General features: G+C 41.0%; 1 protein-coding gene across 6 annotated transcripts in view; it reads left to right on the top strand.

Annotated features, from left to right (window-relative positions):
* The window catches only part of rapgef4a (Rap guanine nucleotide exchange factor 4a), a 346,899-nt gene that overhangs the window by 242,897 nt on the left and 83,952 nt on the right, over window positions 1-20,050 (top strand). For all 6 annotated transcript variants that reach the window (XM_078552090.1, XM_078552089.1, XM_078552088.1 and 3 more), the window contains 2 exons: window positions 125-275; window positions 3,106-3,194. In XM_078552090.1, the coding sequence (XP_078408216.1) occupies window positions 125-275; window positions 3,106-3,194 (240 nt within the window). The remainder of the gene's footprint in view (window positions 1-124; window positions 276-3,105; window positions 3,195-20,050) is intronic.

Here is a 20,050-nt window from a genome sequence, read left to right as displayed (position 1 = left end):
TGTTCAATGATGACAATGATAATTCACCAGAGATTTTGGCCCCAGTCAGAAGTTATTGGATCTAAGTTGGTGGTTTTCCAAACATTCTTTACAGATGATGTGACTTTCCTTAACACATGTGTACTTACCATGCAGAAGCAATGCAAGGCACAGAACAGGAGAAAATGGACTATGCTCTCAATAACAAGAGACGGGTCATCCGCCTTGTCCTACACTGGGCAAACATATATGCAGATCTCTTACAAGAGGAAGACACTGCAATAGCATTTCTTGAAGTGAGTGCTGTAACCTGAGATAAATACAGCCACAAAATTCATATTATAATTGTACCAGATTCCATTTCTGATTGAAAAGTGAATAAACTTCGAAGCAAAATTTTATTTGTTAGGACTTTCACAATAGCTAACAACGTTCATAATTTTGTCTCCAGTATTTTGATTGATTGTGGAAACAATATTAAGCTCTACATACAAATCCAGCACCGATCATTTACACCAGGGTTGGGGGGATGGGGAGGGTTGTAATTTACACATCTGTGGTACACTGAGGCAGCTGCACATTGAAAAGTGCAAATGCCTTCAAACAGGTCCAATTTTCCCTAGTAAGGTGTCTAAAACGCAATTTGTGGGTTTACACTTTTCAGGAGAAGGTTGAAAGCTGCTGGAGTTATTTAGAGAGGTAGGGTACTTTTTGGAGAGGTCCAGGAACACCTTTGAGAGACGTCAAGTACCCTTTGGAATTGTCAAAAGTAAATATGAATGTGTGTAAAAAGTGGATAAACTCATTGGAACTGTCAAGCTGTCAAGGCATTTAAATCTCCTGGCCTTTGTTTTTAAAATGCAGACTTTTTAAAAAATTTAATCAGTGCTTGCTGTTTCACTCTGTCTATTGACATAAGCCTGAGAGCTATCATTATAGTATGCTGCATAACTGATTTCACAATCTATCATTATCACAGCGGGGTGCCCGTCATATCGAAGTTTGACAGCTCCAAATGGTTATAAAGTCTTTGATGTGGGGGCTATGAATAAAAATGCTTGTTTTTGGAAGAGATTAAATTGTTGACGGAATATAAATGTAGTGAGTGGGATTTTAATCAATGAGCTTTTTTTTAATATATTGAAGTCATCAATAGACACTTAGAATTTTTTTTCATCTCTGCATGGGTCCAGAGGTCTGCCCGTGGTAGATACTGAGTGAGTTGGCATGGAGGGTGTATGGGCAAAGAGTGATGGGTGGGGGGCTTTAGTTGGCATGAGAAGGCATTGGGGCTATGAAGGGCCATGGGGGTGGATAGAGGGGCATAATGTGGCATGGGTGTGAGAAGCCATGGGGGGGGTGGGTGGGGGGCATGAGCTGGTATACGTGGGCATGGGAAATATGAGGGAGTTTGAGGGGTGAAGGCAGTTTTTTGGTTTTAGTGCTTTATTCACAGCTGGGTCAAAGTGCTGGAGCACCAAGGCTGGCCTTTCAGGCAGCTCACCTCCGAGCTGGTTCCAGGGGCAATGGATCTGACCCCTGTCCCCGGAATAAAATTGGACCACCTGGGGCGCTTTCTCCCAAGGCGGGTTTGCAGTGCTGGGAATTTTCCTGATTCTGCGCTCCTGACTCGGGAGTGAAAATTCAGAGTATAATTGCAAAAGTGTGCAGTTAAAGTTGTTTATTAAAGGAAAGCCCAGAAAGTCTCTACATAGACATACATTTTTTTAAAGAATCTTTTGGCTACTTTCTTGTCTTTATTAGACAACTTTCATGCTCCCTAACAGCTGACATCAAGAGAGGCACAAAGATAGCCATAAGCTACCCTCCTGACCTTACACCCAACCGCACATTCTATAAATATCTTTATTTCAGAGTTTTAAATTCTTTCTTTTCTCTTTCTCCCTCTCTGTCTATAAACTTGGAATTCTGTAATTGTAGAAGTGTATGTGAATTAGCCATAGTACCTACAAGATAAACTAATAGTAAACTGTGATATGTTGGATTTGGATTTGTTTTCCAGATTAATCCCAGATGCTGTGTGTGTGTCAGTTTTTAGTGAGGAGGGGGGTAAAAATATAACTAACTGGTTTGTAAAGAATCTGGTTAGCCATTGCCTTTAAAAACAATCTGAAGGAATGAAAATACTGTTCAAGGAAAACTAACCAGTTTAACACTAGATGGTGCACGTGTGTCAGCTGTGGGACAAACCTTACTCCAGTTACAATCTGTAACTTTGACTTCTTTAAAAGCAAGGGTGCAGACAAAGACGTACCCATTGAACTACAATGCAGACTCCATATTTGTACAAGTCAGTAATATATCAGAGTTACCACTTTAGAGCACAGTCCAATATATGTTCTGAATGATATGTAATAATATTTTATCATTTGTCAGCAAGTAATGTTGTGACAGATGGCAACAAATGGCAGATGCCAAACATGTTATTTTATGAGGGGTGATATTCTCTTGTGATTTGATGAACAATGATTTACTTTCTTTTTGTAAAACAGGGTACATAAAAGCTTGGACATAAGTAAAATTGAAGATACATTATTTTACATGTTTTCACCTTGTCAATGTTTAAGCGTCATCCCTAATTCTCACCTCACAATAGTACAGTGCATTTTCATAGAACACATCCATCATTTTTGTACGATGCTTTACTTTGGAGAGCAAGAAGTAGTGAAAGGAACATTTTTGAAGTCAGATATTCTTTCATCTGCTTGAAATAAAAGTAGATAGTTAAAATGAAACATTTTTTAGAAGAATCTTTGCAATAATTTCATGAATTTATGCTATTTAGAAGAAAATGAAGCCACCTTCCCATAAGCAATATAAAAAATCACTACACTATACTAATATAATTTTGAACAGTAATCAATCCTTTCTTCCAGAATATTGAATTATGCTATTAGACAACATGGTTAGTGGCTAGAGCATTTCAATACATAATATTGCCATCAAATTGTGGAACAATGACATTGCAATAACCTAAATGGTGCTTATTGCCAAAAGAATGGAATAAGATCTACTTTCTCTTCACTATCCAATGATGCTTACTGAAAATTACAAAACACAAAGTCATAGGTTTAACACTTTAACAGCAATTCTCTGATTTTGCAGGAGTTCTATGTGTCCGTGTCAGATGACTCAAGAATGATTCCTGCTCTGAAGGAACAGATCCCAGAATTAGAGAAACTGGTAAAACAGAAGTAAGTATCTTTTTTTCTAATTATGCATAATTAGCAAAGCTTGTGTTTTATATACTTGAAATAATTCAAACTTTTGAACTTTAAACTTCAAAAACACGAATATTTAGAACCATAGAACACTACAGCACAGAAAACAGGCCATTCGGCCCTTCTAGTCTGTGCTGAAATATTATTCCGCTAGTCCCATTGACCTGCAACTAGTCCATAACCCTCCAGACCTCTCCCATCCATGTATCTATCTAATTTATTCTTAAAACTTAAGAGTGAGCCCGCATTTACCACATCAGATGGTAGCTCGTTCCATTTATAGAGGCTTTTTATATATTTGAGTTTTGACAGAATGATTATGGTTTCCAAAAGCAATTGTGAAAAAAACAACTCATTTACTTCAAAATTAACATTGCCAGGCCTGCATTTTTCCATCAGATTTTCTGCCCCAACCACCTTGGCCATTCTCTTTCTTACGCATTCTGTGGAATTTTGCTCTGAGATGTGAAGGGATGGCACCAGCTTGCTCTTGTCCATAGATTTTCTATGGGGAGAATTTTCTCCCTGTTGGGCAGGCTGGTTGGGAGCGGGCGAGGACCCGATTGCCGCCCACCAGCGGCTGCGCGCTGCCATTTTACGTGGGTGGGCCAATTAAGGCCCGCCCAGTGTGATGCGCACCTGGTAGCACTGAGCACGGAGCTGCCTCAGGGAAATTAAGTTGAATTTGAAACTTCAAAATAAAGAAAGTTAAAAATCATTTACACATGTCCCCTCATGTGACAGCACCACATGAGCTGGACATGCTTATCAAATGTTTAAAAAATATTTATTAGTTTAATAAGTCCTTCATCTGCCCGTGGATGAGGTTTCATGAAAAATGCAAAGGCCGTCTGGGCTCTTCGCCTGCCCGCCAACCTTAAGGTTGGATGGGCAGCCCTGACAATTACTACAAATGGTTTATTAATGGCCTTAACAGGCCTTTGACAGTTCAGCGGGCATGCAGCCAACTCCGGTGTGCACCCGCCGACTGAAAGATCGGAATGACGTGCGGTGACGTCGGGACGCACGCCAAAGAGAGAATTCTGCCCTTTGGATTTTTGCACAGCAAATTCTTGTCAGCTAACCAATGTATTGAGCTTCACAGGGCATCTGAAATCTGGGAGAACAAACCAAAGAATTGGATTGCACAATCATTAATGAGCTATGCAGAGCCTAAACCAGGAGCTGTCAATTAGGACAATGTTAAATCAGGTATAGAAGGCAATTTGGAAACAGGGATAGACCATTTAGTCCCATGAGTTTTTCCTCCCATGAATCATTCATTGAGACCAAAGCTATTTATCAGCCCAACTCCAATAAAAGTCAATCAACTTCCATTGTAAAATTTACAATTGATCTAGCATCAATTGCCATTGCGGAAGCAACTTCCAAACTTTTACCGCCCTTTTGTGTGAAGAAGTGTTTCCTAATTTCATTCCTGAAAGGTATGGCCCTGAATTTTAGTCTATTTCCCCTAGTCCCAGACTCCCAACTAGTGGAAATATGGTAGATTGCAAGAAACTATAATTTCCCCTTAATATCTTGAAAACCTTGATCAAATCATCACGTAACCTTCTAAATTACAGGAAATACAACCTTAGTTTATTTAATCTCTCCCCATAGGTTAACCATTGGAGTCTAAATATCATTCTAGTAAATCTATGCTGCACCCCCTGCAAGTATATCCTTCCTAAGACCTGGTGCCCAGAACTGTTTGCAGTACTGCAGATGTGGTGTAACCACGGTTTTGTATTGCTGAAGCATGGCCTTGACCACCTTGCACTCTATTCTTCTAGATTTAAAAATGAAAAAAGACTTCTATTTATATAGAACCTTTCATGACCACTGGATGTCTCAAAGCACTTTACAGCGAATGAATTATTACTTCTTTGAAGTGTTGTCACTGTTGTAATGTAGGGGACACAGCAGCCAGTTTGTGCAGAGCAAACTCTCTCAAACAGCAATGTGATAATGACCAGATAATCTGCTTTTCTGATGTTGATAGAGGGATAAATATTGATTAGGACACCAGGGATAACTATTCTGCTGTATCCAAGGAATCTTGTAGATCCAGCTGAGAAGGCAAATGGGGCTTTGGTTTAACTTCTTATCTGAAAATCAGCATTCAGTTAGCCCTTTTGATCATTTTCTGTGCCTGTTCAAGACATTTTAATGATCTGTGTACCTGCATCCCCAAGTTTCTTTGAACCTTCACTGTTTCTAGCTTTTCGCCATCTGAAAGTACTCTGTTCTACACTTTTTAGATCCAAAGTGGATGGCCTTGCATTTGCCTACATTTGGCACGGTTCTGTCCATTGACTGACTTGATCTATCAATACTGCTTCGTAATGTTACACTTCCATCCACATTGTTTACAATGCAACCTATCTTTGTATCATCGGCAAATTTGGACATTGGTTTTCTATCCCATCAACTAAGTTTTTAATGAATGCAGTGAATAGTTGAGGCCCCAGCACAAATCTTTGCAGGGCGTCACTAGTCACATCCTACCAATTAGAGTACCTGTCCATTATCCTGACCTCCCCCCTTCTCTTTCTGCTCAGCTGATTCCCCAACCAAGTCAATAATTTGCCTTCAACTCCATGGGTTTCAACTTTGGTTAACAGCCTCTTATGATGGACTTTATCAAATGCCTTCTGGAATTCCACATAAATAACATGCATTGACAATCCTCTGTCCTCTAGTCAAGTCAAAAAATTCTGTCAGATTCACCAGGCCTTAGCCTTTAAAAATCCATGCTGGCTCTCTGAACAGTTGAAAATTTTAAAGATGTTCATTCGTGCTATCCTTATTTATAGACTCTTCCTGACAACAGATGTTCGGCTAACTGGTCTATAATTCCCGACTTCCCTCTGTCACCATTCTTAAATAATGGAGCTATATGCACGGCTTTCCAATCTAAAGAAACAGTTCCTACAGGAATGGAGTGAGACGTGGTTGAAGACCACTTCCACGATTTCTGTAATTTATCCCCATAAAAATGACTGATATTTAGTTAAAAGGTTCAGCTTTTTAACTATCAGTGCTTTGGGGTTTATTCTGATGCTCAACATACAAACGCAATCAGAATGAAACCGGGCCTGGTGCTTTATCAACTGTGTTGTCCGATACTACAGCTGGTAACAACGTGGCGGTTTCCCGCACTGAATTCAACTCTGTCAGCGCACTTGCTGACTTACACAGCACTATTCTCACTGAATTTGCTGGACTCCGCTCGGAACTGCGTTCCTCTGTTGCTACTTTACAAGCCTCTGTTGCTACCGTACAAGCCTCCGTCACCTCCTTCAATCAAAGGCTGTGGGATGTTGAACAATCAGCTCCTGACTCGAGTGACAACATTGCGGCTTTGGAGACCCGCTGCACCCAGCTGGAAGCCCAAAATACTGAATTGTTGACGAAGGTGGATGACCTGGAGAATTGCAGCAGGAGACTAAATTCAAGGATCCTCTCGGTGCCTGAGGGTGCGGAACAGGGAAACCCTACAATTCTTACTGAGGCACTTCTTTTGGAGGCTTTCGGCAAGGAGGGTTTTGATTCCCCGCCGGCAGTGGATCAAGCCCATCGCTCTCTGAGGTTGTGGCCGCAGCATGGCGAGACCCCAAGGCCAATAATACTAAAACTGTATCACTATCAAGTGAAGGACAAATTATGCGTCTGACTAGAGAAAAGGGTCAACTATACTTCTGTGGAGGCAAAATATTCATCTACCCTGACCTCAGAGTGGATCTAGCTCAATGTCATGGAGAATACAAGTCTGTTAAAGCCCAACTCTGTGAAGCTGGACTTAAATATGGGCTTCTCCACTCTGCTCGCCTGTGTGTAACATTCAATGGCGTGAATAAAATTTTCAACACGCCACAAGAAGCCTCAACCTTTCTCAAGGGCACAATTGTACCTTCCCTTAATAAGTCAGTGTGACTTCACCCAGGACAAAACGGTACTCAATGCTTAACTGTGCATGATGGTTCTGTTACATGATAAGTTTTGTTGGTTATACCAATCTCTTTGTATCTTATGTCCAAACTGCATTAATCACGGGAAGTTTTACATAAACCCTATGGGTGTTTTTTTTTTTACCTTTTACCATACGTGCAATTGAATTCTTTGAGAGTTGAATCTTTCTTTTTATATTCTCCCTGAGAAGAACGGGGGGGGTGCGTTGTGTGGGGGTGGGCAGGAGCGAGCACAAATCTGATCGACGCTGCCATTGTACGTGGGCGAGCCAATTAATGCCTGCACAGCGTGACGTGCCCCCGGAAGCGCTGTGCACTCCCTGTACGGGTGGTGAGGGGGATTCCCTGAGTTGGGGCCTGCGCTCTTATGAGCATGCGCGCGAAAGAGCACAGAAATCTCCCTGAGGCACAGAGGTGCCTCGGGGAGATTAGTTTAAGCTGTGGAAAGTTTAATAAAGATAGAAAAAAATTTTAAGGACATATCCCCTCATGTGAAACTGTCACATGAGCTGGGACATGTCCATTAATTTTTTCAAAAATTTTTATTTAATTAACAAACCCTTCATGAAACCTCATCCCGCCCATGGATGAGGATTCATGAAAAATGCGAAGGCCGCCTGGGCTCTTTGCCTGCCTGCCAACCTTAAGGTTGGACGGGTAGCTTTCTTAACAACTTTAATTAGTTTAATAATGGCCTTAATAGGCCTTTCACAGTTTGGTGGACACGCAGCCGATGCGGATGCCTGCCCGCCGAACTGATAATCTAAATGATGCACAGTGACACTGGGACGTACACCCGACATCACTGCGTGTCATTCTACATGTCGGCGAGCAGGCCCCACTCCCACTCCCGCTCGCCGACGGGAAAACTCAGCCCCCTCTCTTGTTGAGTATTGCATTACAAAACTGTCCCTTCTGGACAGATTCTGCACCTTGTTTAGCAATACTTTTGTTTGGGATATTTGATTGTATATTGCTTCGATGCGGGCTGTCTTTTCAAGACACATTGGTAAGATAGGTATGAATAGTATACTAGCTGTGAGGGGTAGCATTTGCCTCGCATGGGGAGGTGATGTAAACTTTTCTTTCCTTCTTACCCTGCACCCCCCGCTCTATTTTTTCTCCCTTCTCTCCTCTTCTTTTTAATCTTTTTCTAGTTCTTTTCCAAATATGCATATATACTTTCCTCCTGGTTAGTTTTTAACATTCTTCAGGTGGGTAGCTCTGGTTCAAAAATATTTAATCTTTTATTTGTAATGGTTAACCTTTGGGGGCCATATGCTTTGATGCGCTTTTATTATCATAATGTCCACTAATATTAAGGCCTCACAGGGTAGTTGTCCAATCCATTTTATCACCTGGAATGTGAAAGGTCTAAATCACCCAGTTAAAAGAAATAAAGTTCTCTCTCATTAACATCATTTGAAAGTGGACATTGCCTTCCTGCAGGAAACTCACTCACGTACATTTGACCATTTTCGAATGCTGAAGGGTTTGTTGGGCAGATGTTTCATTCTAATTGTCATAGGCCTGAATCTTCTGGTCGGCAAGTGGGGGCGGGCCCTGCTTGCCGACGCGTAAAATGACACGCGGTGATGTCGGGCGTGTGTCCCGGCATCACCGCACGTCACTCCGATCCTCAGTTCGGTGGGCGCGCAGCGATGTCGCCTGCATACCCACCAAACTGTCAAAGGCCTATTAAGGCCATTATTAAACTAATTGAGGTACTTGTCCGGGCTGCCTGTCCAACCTTAAGGTTGGCGGGCAGGTGAAGAGCTCAGGCGGCCTTTGCATTTTTCATGGAACCTCATCCACAGGCGGGATGCGGTTTCATGAAGGGTTTGTAATTTAATAAAAGTTTTTATTAAAATTCATTGATATGTCCCAGCTCATGTGACACTGTCACATGAGGGGACATGTCTGAATTTTTTTTTTGTTCTTTTATTCAATTTTTCATAATCAAAGTAATCTCCCTGAGGCAGCTCCGTGCCTCAGGTAGATTTCTGTGCTCTATCACGCGCATGTGTGAAAGAGCGCAGGCCCTGGTTCTCCCTCCTCCCCCCACCCGCACAGGTAGCACTGAGCGCTTCCAGGTGCGCATCACACTGGGCGGGTCTTAATCGGCCCGCCCACGCAAAATGGCAGCGCACAGCCGATTGTGGGCAATGATCAGCTATGCGCCCGCTCCCAAACAGCCTGCCTGACGGGGAGAAAATTCTCCCCATAGTAAAGTTATAGGCGCGGCAATTCTAATCCATAAAGGCATTCTCTTTGTTCACTCTTAGGTTAGAGCTGACCCTAATGGGCACTGTTATAGTTATAGTACAAGGCAGACTTTTTAACTGTCCATTGATGCTAGCTAATGTATCTGGGATGATCACTGTTTCATTTCAAATTTCTTATTTTCCATACCTGATTTAGGTTCATATCGCTTAGTTCTTGGAGGAGACTCTAACTGTGTTCTTAACCCAATTTTAGATCGCTAATCCACAAAATATGTTCCAATATCAAAATCAGCCTCAGCCATCAGGTCTTTTCTGGATACAGATGGATTGGTAGACTCATGGGGCAGAATTTTGTCCTTGGCGTGCGGGATCGGCAGGGGCGGTGTGGAAGCCGATCGCAGCCCGTGATCAGCAGCGCGCCGCAATTTTATGCGGGTGGGCCGATTAAGGCCTACCCAGCGTGTTACGCAAGCGGCAGTGCTGAGCACTGCCTGTGCCAGTGGGGGGAGCAGGGCGAGCCCACAATCTGTGCATGCGCACGAAAGAGCGCTGAATAATCTCCCTGAGGTAGCTCCAAGCCTCAGGAAGATTAACAATATATTGAAAAAGTTATAAACAGCAGAAAAAATTAATGAAACATGTCCACTCATGTGAGCAGGGACATGTTTTAAATTGAAAATTAAAGTTATTGTTTTATTTGTATTTGATTTTGAAAACCTCATCCCGCCCGTGGATGTGGTTTCGAAAAAATGCAAAAGCCGTTTGGCCTTTTCGCCTGACCGTCAACTGTTAGGTTGAACGGGCAGCGAAAAATTCAGTACAATTGTTAACTTAATGGCCTTAATAGGCCTTTTAATTGTCAGTGGGCATGCTGCTGGCTCCAGCGCACGCCCGCCGACCAAACCATCGCGAGATCGCGCGTTGACGTCGTCACGCTTGGCTGATGTCAACACGTTTTATTTCACGCTCAGGCATGTCGGGCGCGTGCCCGCACACTGAGTGAAAATCCTGCCCATGGTGGTAATACTCCCTTTTCTCTCCTGTTCACCTACTCACATATTGACTATTTTTTCCCTGACAAGAGGCCATTCCCGTTTATTCAATCTTGCACGTGCAATAGTTTTGTGATCGCTGATCATGCCCCCTTAGTTTCAGCAAAACAATTCCATGACCAACCTGTTTCTTGTCCATCATAGCATCTTGATTCTCTTCTTATGGCAGACCTGGGTTTTACTAAATTCATATCCTCGCAAATAGTTACTTGTGTAGAACTTAATACTGCTCCTGATATCTCCTTTGCTACCATCTGGGAGAGTATGAAGGCTTTCCTACGTGGACAGATAATTTCATGAACTGCTCAAATTAACAAACGCAATACCTCAAAATTGCCCAAATTGATTGACCAGATTCTCTTAGTGGACCAGCAGAATGCTATTGCACCTACCCCAATATTATACAAACAGTGTCGGCTCTACAGACTGAATTTGATCTTCTTTCTATTAAACAAACAGAAAAGCTTATACTTAGATCAGGTGGTACATTTTATGAACATGGTGAAAGAACCAGTAGACTCCTGGCTCACCAGCTTCGCCAGTCTGCTTCCTCTCAACTTATCACTGAAATCACCACTCCAACACGGTCAACCACCACCAATCATCAGGAGACTAATGATCAATTCAAATCTTTTTATCCCATTCTCTATACCTCAGACTCCATTTTAGATCCTGGTTTATTTCACAATTTTTTGGATTATATTGGCATCCCATCTCTAACATCTGACTTGATGAATGCGTTAAAAGTACCCCTTTCCCAAAATAAAACACTAAAGGCAATTAAATCCATACAAAGTCATAAGGCACATGGGCCTGATGGATTTCCAGCAGAACTTTATTTTAAAAATTCTCATCACAACTTTCCCCATTGTTATTGTCTCTGTTTTCTTTTTCTCTAAAACGCTCCCTCCTTTTAAAGATGCGCAAAAAAAATAGATAAAGAGGGATAAGGATCCTCTGCATTGCGGTTCATATCAGCCTATTTCCCTTTTAAATGCAGATGTCAAGGTACTAGCTAAAACCTGAGCCCACCACCTTGAACCTGACCTTCCATCTATTTTCTCTCCTGACCAGACAGGTTTTAGACAGAAGGCAGTATTTCTCTAATTTAAGGCGCCTTTTTGATATTATTTATATGCATTCAACTATTCCTCTCCGCCACGTTCTTATAACTATGGATGCAGAAAAGGCTTTTGATAGAGTGGAATGGGACTACCCTTTCTTCACTCTTCAAAAATTTGGATTCGGACACATTTTTATAAAATGAATAAAACTATTGTATTCCTCAGTTACTTCAGTGCATACAAGTAATATCCATTCTAAACTCTTTAACCCCCATCGAGGTACCAGGTGGGGCTGCCCCCTTTCCCCCTGCTTTTAATGATTGCTATTGAGGTCCTGGCAATTTTACTGCAGACCTGGGAAGATATACAGGGGTGGAGTAGACCAGAACCTCACCCTATATGCTGATAACCTGCTTCCTTACATCTCTGATCCGGCCTCATCTCTCTCACATATTTTCCCTATTCTTGAGCAATTTGGCCTTATTTCAGGTTTTAAAATTAATTTGCAAAAGAGCGCAATTTTTCCTATTAACTCTATTGCAAAAAGTTATCTTCTTCCTTCCCTCCCCTTCAAGGTCTCAGTAAACAGTTTTAAATATTTAGGAATTTTAATTATTCAATCCCTTGGAGACCATTATAAGCTCAACTTTGACCCTTTGTTGGAACGTATGAAGCAGGACTTAGCACGATGGTCTAGCTTCCCCCTTTCTTTAGTTGGTTGTATAAATTCTGTAAAGATTAAAATTTTGCCAAAATTTCTATACTTATTTCAGTGCATTCCATTGTTTAGCCCCAAGCTTTTTTTTTTGTAATAATAGACCAATTAATTTCACTCTTTATTTGGAATAAGAAAACACCCTGAATTCATAAGATTTTTCTACAAAGACCAAGGCATTTAGGTGGTTTGACAGTGCCAAGCTCTCATTTTTATTATTGGTCTGCTAACATTTGTAATATTTCTTTTTGGCTTCATTCGGACTCGGCTAGTTTAGCGTGGGTGCAATTGGAGGCAGCCTCCTGTCATTCCACATCTCTGCCTGCTCTGTTGTGCTCCTCCATTCCTTTCTCAACAAGTCACTTTTCTTCAAACCCTATTGTTAAACAGTCACTTAAGATTTTGACCCAGTTCAGAACGCACTCTGGGCTATAATCTCTCGCTTTATGCAGCCCTATTGATGCAAACCATTTATTTCCGCCTTCATTCGGAGATTCTGTCTTTCAAGTCTGGCACGCGAGAGGCATCAAAACCCTTACTAACTTATACATTAATAATATTTTTGCTTCTTTTGACTCTCTCTCAGAAATATGATCTGCCCCATACATTCTTCTCTCGCTACTTACAAATCAGAGATTTTGTGTGCAAACAAATTGCTCACGTTCCTTTATGTGCCCCCTAAATCACCAACTGTCACTGATAGATATTATATTACAACTTTTATTAGGTGGTTCATTTCCAAATTGTATTCTCTAATTTTTTCACCACACTGCCCTTTGCTTTCTACCTTAAAAACTTTTTGGGAGCAAGATTTTGATTCAGACTTATCAGAAGATAGCTGGGAGTCTATTCTCTCTCATGTACATTCCTCATCTGTATGTGCAAGACATGGGTTGCTACAACTTAGAATCTTACATCGTGTCAACCTATCCAAAGTTAAATTGTCTAAGCCTTATTCAAATTTTGATCCAATCTGTGATAAATATCACATTGCCCCAGCCCCTTTAATTCATATGTACTGGTTGTGTCCTAAATTGGATTTGTTTTGGACAAAAACTTTTACATCATTCTCGCTTAATTTTAGTAGCAACATTGAACCTTCTCCTATTACAACACTTTTTGGAGTGCAACAAAATGGCATCCCTCTTACAAAAATTCAGACTGATGCACTCGCCTTTTCAACATTATTGGCTAGACGCATTATTCTATTAAATTGGAAACAGTCAGGCCCACCTTCTTTTATTAATTGGATACAGAATGTATGCAGAATCTTAAACTTGAGAAAATAAAGTATACTATAAAAGGCTCCACTGATGGATTTTATGTAGCTTGGCAACCTTGCTTAGATTACTATGAGGAACTACAGCTCTCTACTTTCATATAACTGACCCTAATTAGGTTGTATGTATTATATCATGTGAAACTATATCTGACCTATGATTGTTGTTAATTTTCTTATTATTTATTTTTGGGGGGGCTGGGGAGGGTGTTTTTTTTCTTTTTTTCTTCTTCCTCCTACTTATCTTTTCCTTTCCTTTTCTTTCTCTTTCTCTTCCAAACGTTAGTGTATTAAGTTATGCTGTACTGTAAGCTTTTTTTGTACTGTTACTCATTATGGTTGTTGTTAAAACTTAATAAACATAAATAAAAAAATAAGAAACCATTCTTAAATCAAGAGAACTTTGAAAGATTATAGTTAGGGTATCCACAATGTTCTCACCTACTTCCTTTAAAACCCAGAGATGGAAACCATCTGGATCCTGGATATTTGTCAGCCTTTCATGCCGTTAGTTTCTCCATTATAGTCGAGAGGAGAGAAAGATGTATTAAGGAAGAGCAAGCTAAGAGACAGAAAGAAAAAAGCTAATTACTTAATTTTTGTTAAAAATCTCCAACGTAGTTAAAAGCTGAAAGAATAAGATGCCACACTTGTTTAAGCTAATTTTCAGTGTCAGAGAGGTTGTTTGGCAATAATTAAGTTGTTGAAAGGGTACTTAACACTTGAACAGATGAGCTCTAAACTTGTCGGGTAAATTTTGTCTGTATTTAAGGCAAGTACAGGAGCTCCACACTGGTCAATATATTTGAACCAAGAATCAGGCATCAGGAAGCTCATGGAAGAAAGTTGCATCTCGGCAACTTCCAGATTTAATTGCACCTGTACAGTCACTGGAAATTGTTGATCAATTTACACGAAAATAATGGCAAGCATTATTAGTCTCATCGTTATTTTTACTGCAAAAACTTTAATGGGAAAGCCATGAGTGAACTGAAAATAGTGGTTCCAATCATATGCTGAGCTAAACATCCAAAGGAATATTTTCTACAGGCTGAAGCAGTTTTGCTTTCTTGACATATGGAGACATTTATCATTAAGTTACCTGTTGTAAAGGCTTTGGCTCAGCAACTGTTGAAAATCATCGTAAACCCAATAAGTGTGAACCATAGAGCTGCAGAGTGAGCATCAATACTTTTTGTGTCAGTTGAGCCTTCAGTCATCATTATAACGACAGCATTTTAAACTCAATTAAGACATTGGGTTGGAGCACTTGCACTTCTTATGTGTAATTTGATCAGTTTGAAACCATAATTGAGGTAGATAGCAATATCTTGATACATTTTTTTTAAGAAAAGCAGGTTCATTGTAGTTCCTGACTGTCAAAAAAAAGTTACAATACAATTGGAATAATGAATTACAAAATGCAGAGGGAGCTTATGTTATTCATCGCAACTATCACAGGTGGTTTTTGGGTTATCATTCCTTTGTTAATATTAGTATTTACAGCATTGGACATCTGAGATTTGCCCTCCTTGTAAAATATACCACATCTAGAAATAACACTTTAGCAAGACCCAATAAATAAACAAATAGCAGATTAAGGAATGTCAAGTCACCACATTTAAGTTCTGATCTAATATTGGCAACAGTAAATTCCTAGGCTAGTATGCATATGAATTTTACTGAAAATTCATATGCCTACTTTATGCACATATGTACCTTGTCATCAGTAGAAGTGTATTCCGTCAAAAAAAACTATGCTGACTCACATTTCTTGACACTAAACATTTGTCATTGCCAGCCATGCTTTATGCCAGAGTAATTTAAATGGCTTAAGTGTTCAACAATACACTCCTTTATGGGCCAATAGCATTGTTTTGATCCTTACTGCCCTTGGCCACTGGTTGGCAGCCCCAGGAAAAAGCCATTAAGAGTGACTATATAGCATGTATTTGTACAAAAATGTGTGCACTTTAATTATTTAAATGTGGATGTGACTTAATGCCATAGAAACCATCATCTGATTTGAATGAAGCAAAACCACTTCCTGAAGCAGTTCTGGGCAAGTTGTCAATAGGCAACCTGGAGGTTAACTGATTTGTGCAAAATGATTGAAATATATTTGTTTAAACAGTAAGACTCCATTTCTAGTCTCATATTTTCCTGGTATATTACAATTTAATGGTAATGAGGTTCTTTAAAATCTTCATCAGTATTATGCAACCTTCTCATGCAAACTGTTAATGACTTATTAAAGTACAACACTGTTGCAGATTGTACAGTTCTGATTGCCAAAAATGAGGCTAAAAATTATGTTATGCCTTTATACCAAGATATGGAGAATGCAGTCAAGCTTTGGACTTGCAGAACTGTACACACAACGTGTGTACAGTTTGTAACAAAAACAGAAAATGCTGGAAAAACTAAGCGGGTCTAACAGCATCTGTGGAGAGAAAAACAGTTAATGTTTTGAGTCTGTATGACTCTTCTTCAGAGCTGAAGAAGAGTCATACTGACTCGAAACATTAATTCTGTTTTTCTGTGGCCAAGGTAATAATTGCAACATCTTCTACAACTGACCGCATCCAAGAAGCCAGCTAACCTAAATAGGCTGCAATGTTTAAAATCTACACTGCAAGGACAATCAAAGGACACTTAACTTTATATTCTTTTACCTTTTTTTATTGGACTCTAACTCCCCTTATTTCTGATACCTGTGTGTGTGTGTGTGTGTGTGTGTGTGTGTGAGCATGTGTCCTAATGACTGCATGAGGGACAAACGCTTCTGCAACCAATTAGGAAAGCAAAGCTAGGGTATGAAAAAAATTTGGCAGGTAAAATCAAAGAAAACCCAAAGATGTTTTACAAGTATATTAAGAGGATAACTAAGGAAAGGGTAGGGCCTATCAGAAATGTACATTGTGCGTTGATGCTGAAGATGTGTGCAGGGTTGTCAATGAGTACTTTGTCTCTATCTTCACTAAGGAGAGGGATGATGCAGACATTCTAATTAAAGGGGAAGAGTGTGAAATATTAGATACAATAAGCATAGTGAGAGAGGAAGTACTGGAGGGACTGGCACCCTTGAAGATGGATAAATCACCAGGGTCGGATGGATTGTATCCCAGATTGTTAAAGAAAACCAGGGAGGAAATAGCAGATGCTCTGAGGACTATTTTCCAATCCTCACTAGATACAGGTGAGGTACCAGAGGATTGGAGGTCTGCAAACATTGTACCAATATTTTAAAAAGGTGCAAGGGGTAGGCCAGAAAATTGTAGGCTGGTCAGTCTGACTTCTGTGGTGAGCAAATTGTTGGAAACAATTCTGAGAGACAGGATATACTGTCACTTAGAAAGGCGCGGATTGATCAGGGATAGTCAGCATAGTTTTGTTAGGGGAAGATTGCGTCTTACTAACTTAATAGAATTGTTTGAGGAAGTAACAAGGAGGATGATGAGGGTAGTGCAGTGGATGTTGTCTACCTGGATTTTAGTAATACATTTGACAAGGTCCCAGATGGCAGACTGGTCAGAAAAGTGAGATCCCATGGGATACGGAGGAAGGTGGCGAGTTGGATCCAAAATTAGCTCAGTGACAGCAATGTTTTTGAGTGGAAAGCGGTTTCCAGTGGCTTTCCACAGGGCTCAGTGTTGGGACCCTTGTCATCTGTCGTATATATTTATGATTTGGACTTAAATATGGGAGGCATGATTGGGAAATTTGCAGATGACACAAAAATTGGCCGTGTAGTTGATAGTGAAGAGAATAGCTGTTGTCTCCAGAATGATATCAATGGTTTGGGTGAGTGGGCGGAAAAGTGGGAAATGGAATTCAATCCAGAGAAGTGTGAGGTAATGCATTTGGAGAGGGCAAACAAAGCAAGGAAATACTCAATAAATGGGAGGATATTGAGAGGTTTGAGGAAGTGAGAGACCCTGGATGCATGTCCACAGGTCCCTGAAGTTGGCAGGACAGTTAGATAAGGTGGTAAAGATAGCATATGGAATGCATTTATTGGATTAGGTATTGAGTACAAAAGCAGGGATGTAATGCTGGAATGGTATAAAACGCTGGTTAGGCCCCAGCTGGAATTTTGTGTACAGTTCTGGTAACCACATTACAAGAAGAACATAATTGCTCTGAAGAGAGTACAGAGGAGATTTACAAGAATGTTGCCAGGGCTTGAAAATTGCAGCAATGAAGAAAGATTGGATAGGCTAGGGTTGTTTTCCTTTGAACAGAGGAGGCTGAGGGGTGACCTAATTGAGGTGTACAGAATTATGAGGGGCCTAGGTAGGGTAGACAGTAAAGACTTGTTTCCCCTAGCTGGGCGTCAGTTACCAGATTTAAGGTGATTGATAGAAGGATTAGAGGGGACATGAGGGAAAAACTTTGGCATCCAGAGGGTGGTGAGCATCTGGAATTCAATGCCTAAATTGGTGGTTGAGGCTGAAGTGCTCAACTTATTTAAAAGGTACCTAGACCTGCACCTGAAGTGCTGCAACCTGCAAGGCTATGGACCAGGTGCTGGAAAATGGGATTAAAAATGAGTGGCTAGCTTTTTTCTCTTTTTATGGCTGGTGCAGATGTGATGGGCTGAATGGCATCTTTCTGTGCCTTAACTTGTTTATGATTCTATAACTGAGGAGGTTGAATAGCGGGGAGGGAGCCAGTTCATCCCTTCTCATTGATTGTAACAACTGGGAAAAGTTGAGCTCAGTAAATTTTGGTCTTCAACATTTAATTGATATATAGTCAAGGTATTATTACATATGCACAGACTATGTGTAATAGCATTTAGAGCCCAAGAATTTAATTTGAAATACTGGATAGTGAATCACATCACCTTCAGTTCAAAATGCTGGAAACATTGGTGAGAAAGTAGAAGAGCGGTGATCCTAGAACACCTTCAAATGGGTTTCAGAGTAAAGTCAGCAAGGGATTTCTGTAATGGGCTTGGGAGTATTAATAGAGCTGTTTCTCCATCAATACATGTTTAGGGCACCAGATGGCACTGTTCCTTAAAGGACTGACTTCTAACCATTGGATCCTTTTTTTAAATCAGGCTGACAGATGGACAAGTCTCCTTTCTCTGAATTCATGTCTGCTGGGAGCCAGAATGAGTGTCAGAGAACAAAGCTGCTATCCTGATGCTAATTTATTACTTTTTTTGGAGAAGCAACACAGAAATGTTGGAAAAAGTTTCCCTTTGCAGCAATGTTTCCCTCATACTGACCTTAGAAACCAAGCACTTGTCAATTTTATATTTGTGGGTCAGGTTCACAATTCCACTTTCAACATGAATCCATTTGGCTAAGAGATAATCTAAGATCCATAACCATTTCCAGAAAAATTTAGGAATAGTTGAAGATGGTTCCTTCATACTGAAGGCTTTTCATTAGTTCCATTAATAAACTTTGTTTCTCCCAAACATTCAAAAGTTTCAAACTAAGTTCTGAAACTTTAGATGTGCAGTTTACTTTCCATTATCAATATTTCTGATATCGATTAAATGCATAATTACAAGTAGATATATAAATTTACTCGTCGGGACCTGGAAAAATTTATTAATTTTGCTTCCAATCTCCACCCCTCCATCATTTTCACATGGTCCATCTCTGACACTTCTCTTCCCTTCCTTGACCTCTCTGTCTCAATTTCTGATGATAGACTGTCCACCAATATCCACTACAAGCCTACCGACTCCCACAGCTACCTCGACTACAGCTCCTCACATCCCGCTTCCTGTAAGGACTCCATCCCATTCTCTCAGTTCCTTCGCCTCCGTCGCATCTGTTCTAATGATGCTACCTTCAAAAACAGCTCCTCTGATATGTCCTCCTTCTTCCTTAACCGAGGTTTTCCACCCACGGTCGTTGACAGGGCCCTCAACCGTGTCCGGCCCATATCCCGCGCATCCTCCCTCACGCCTTCTCCTCCTTCCCAGAAACATGATAGGGTCCCCCTTGTCCTCACTTATCACCCCACCAGCCTCCGCATTCAAAGGATCATCCTCCGCCATTTCCGCCAACTCCAGCATGATGCCACCACCAAACACATCTTCCCTTCACCCCCCCTGACGGCATTCCGTAGGGATCGTTCCCTCTGGGACACCCTGGTCCACTCCTCCATCACCCCCTACTCCTCAACCCCCACCTATGGCACCTCCCCATGCCCACGCAGAAGATGCAACACCTGCCCCTTCACTTCCTCTCTCCTCACCGTCCAAGGGCCCAAACACTCCTTTCAAGTGAAGCAGCATTTCACTTGCATTTCCCCTAACTTAGTCTACTGCATTCGTTGCTCCCAATGTGGTCTCCTCTACATTGGAGAGACCAAACGCAAACTGGGCGACCGCTTTGCAGAACACCTGCGGTCTGTCCGCAAGAAAGACCCAAACCTCCCCGTCGCTTGCCATTTTAACACTCCACCCTGTTCTCTTGCCCACATGTCTGTCCTTGGCTTGCTGCATTGTTCCAGTGAAGCCCAACGCAAACTGGAGGAACAGCACCTCATC

The sequence above is a fragment of the Cetorhinus maximus genome, chromosome 11 (assembly GCF_964194155.1).
Source record: "Cetorhinus maximus chromosome 11, sCetMax3.hap1.1, whole genome shotgun sequence".
Classification (NCBI taxonomy): Eukaryota; Metazoa; Chordata; class Chondrichthyes; order Lamniformes; family Cetorhinidae; genus Cetorhinus; species Cetorhinus maximus.
This window is presented reverse-complemented; position numbering and strand designations above follow the sequence as displayed.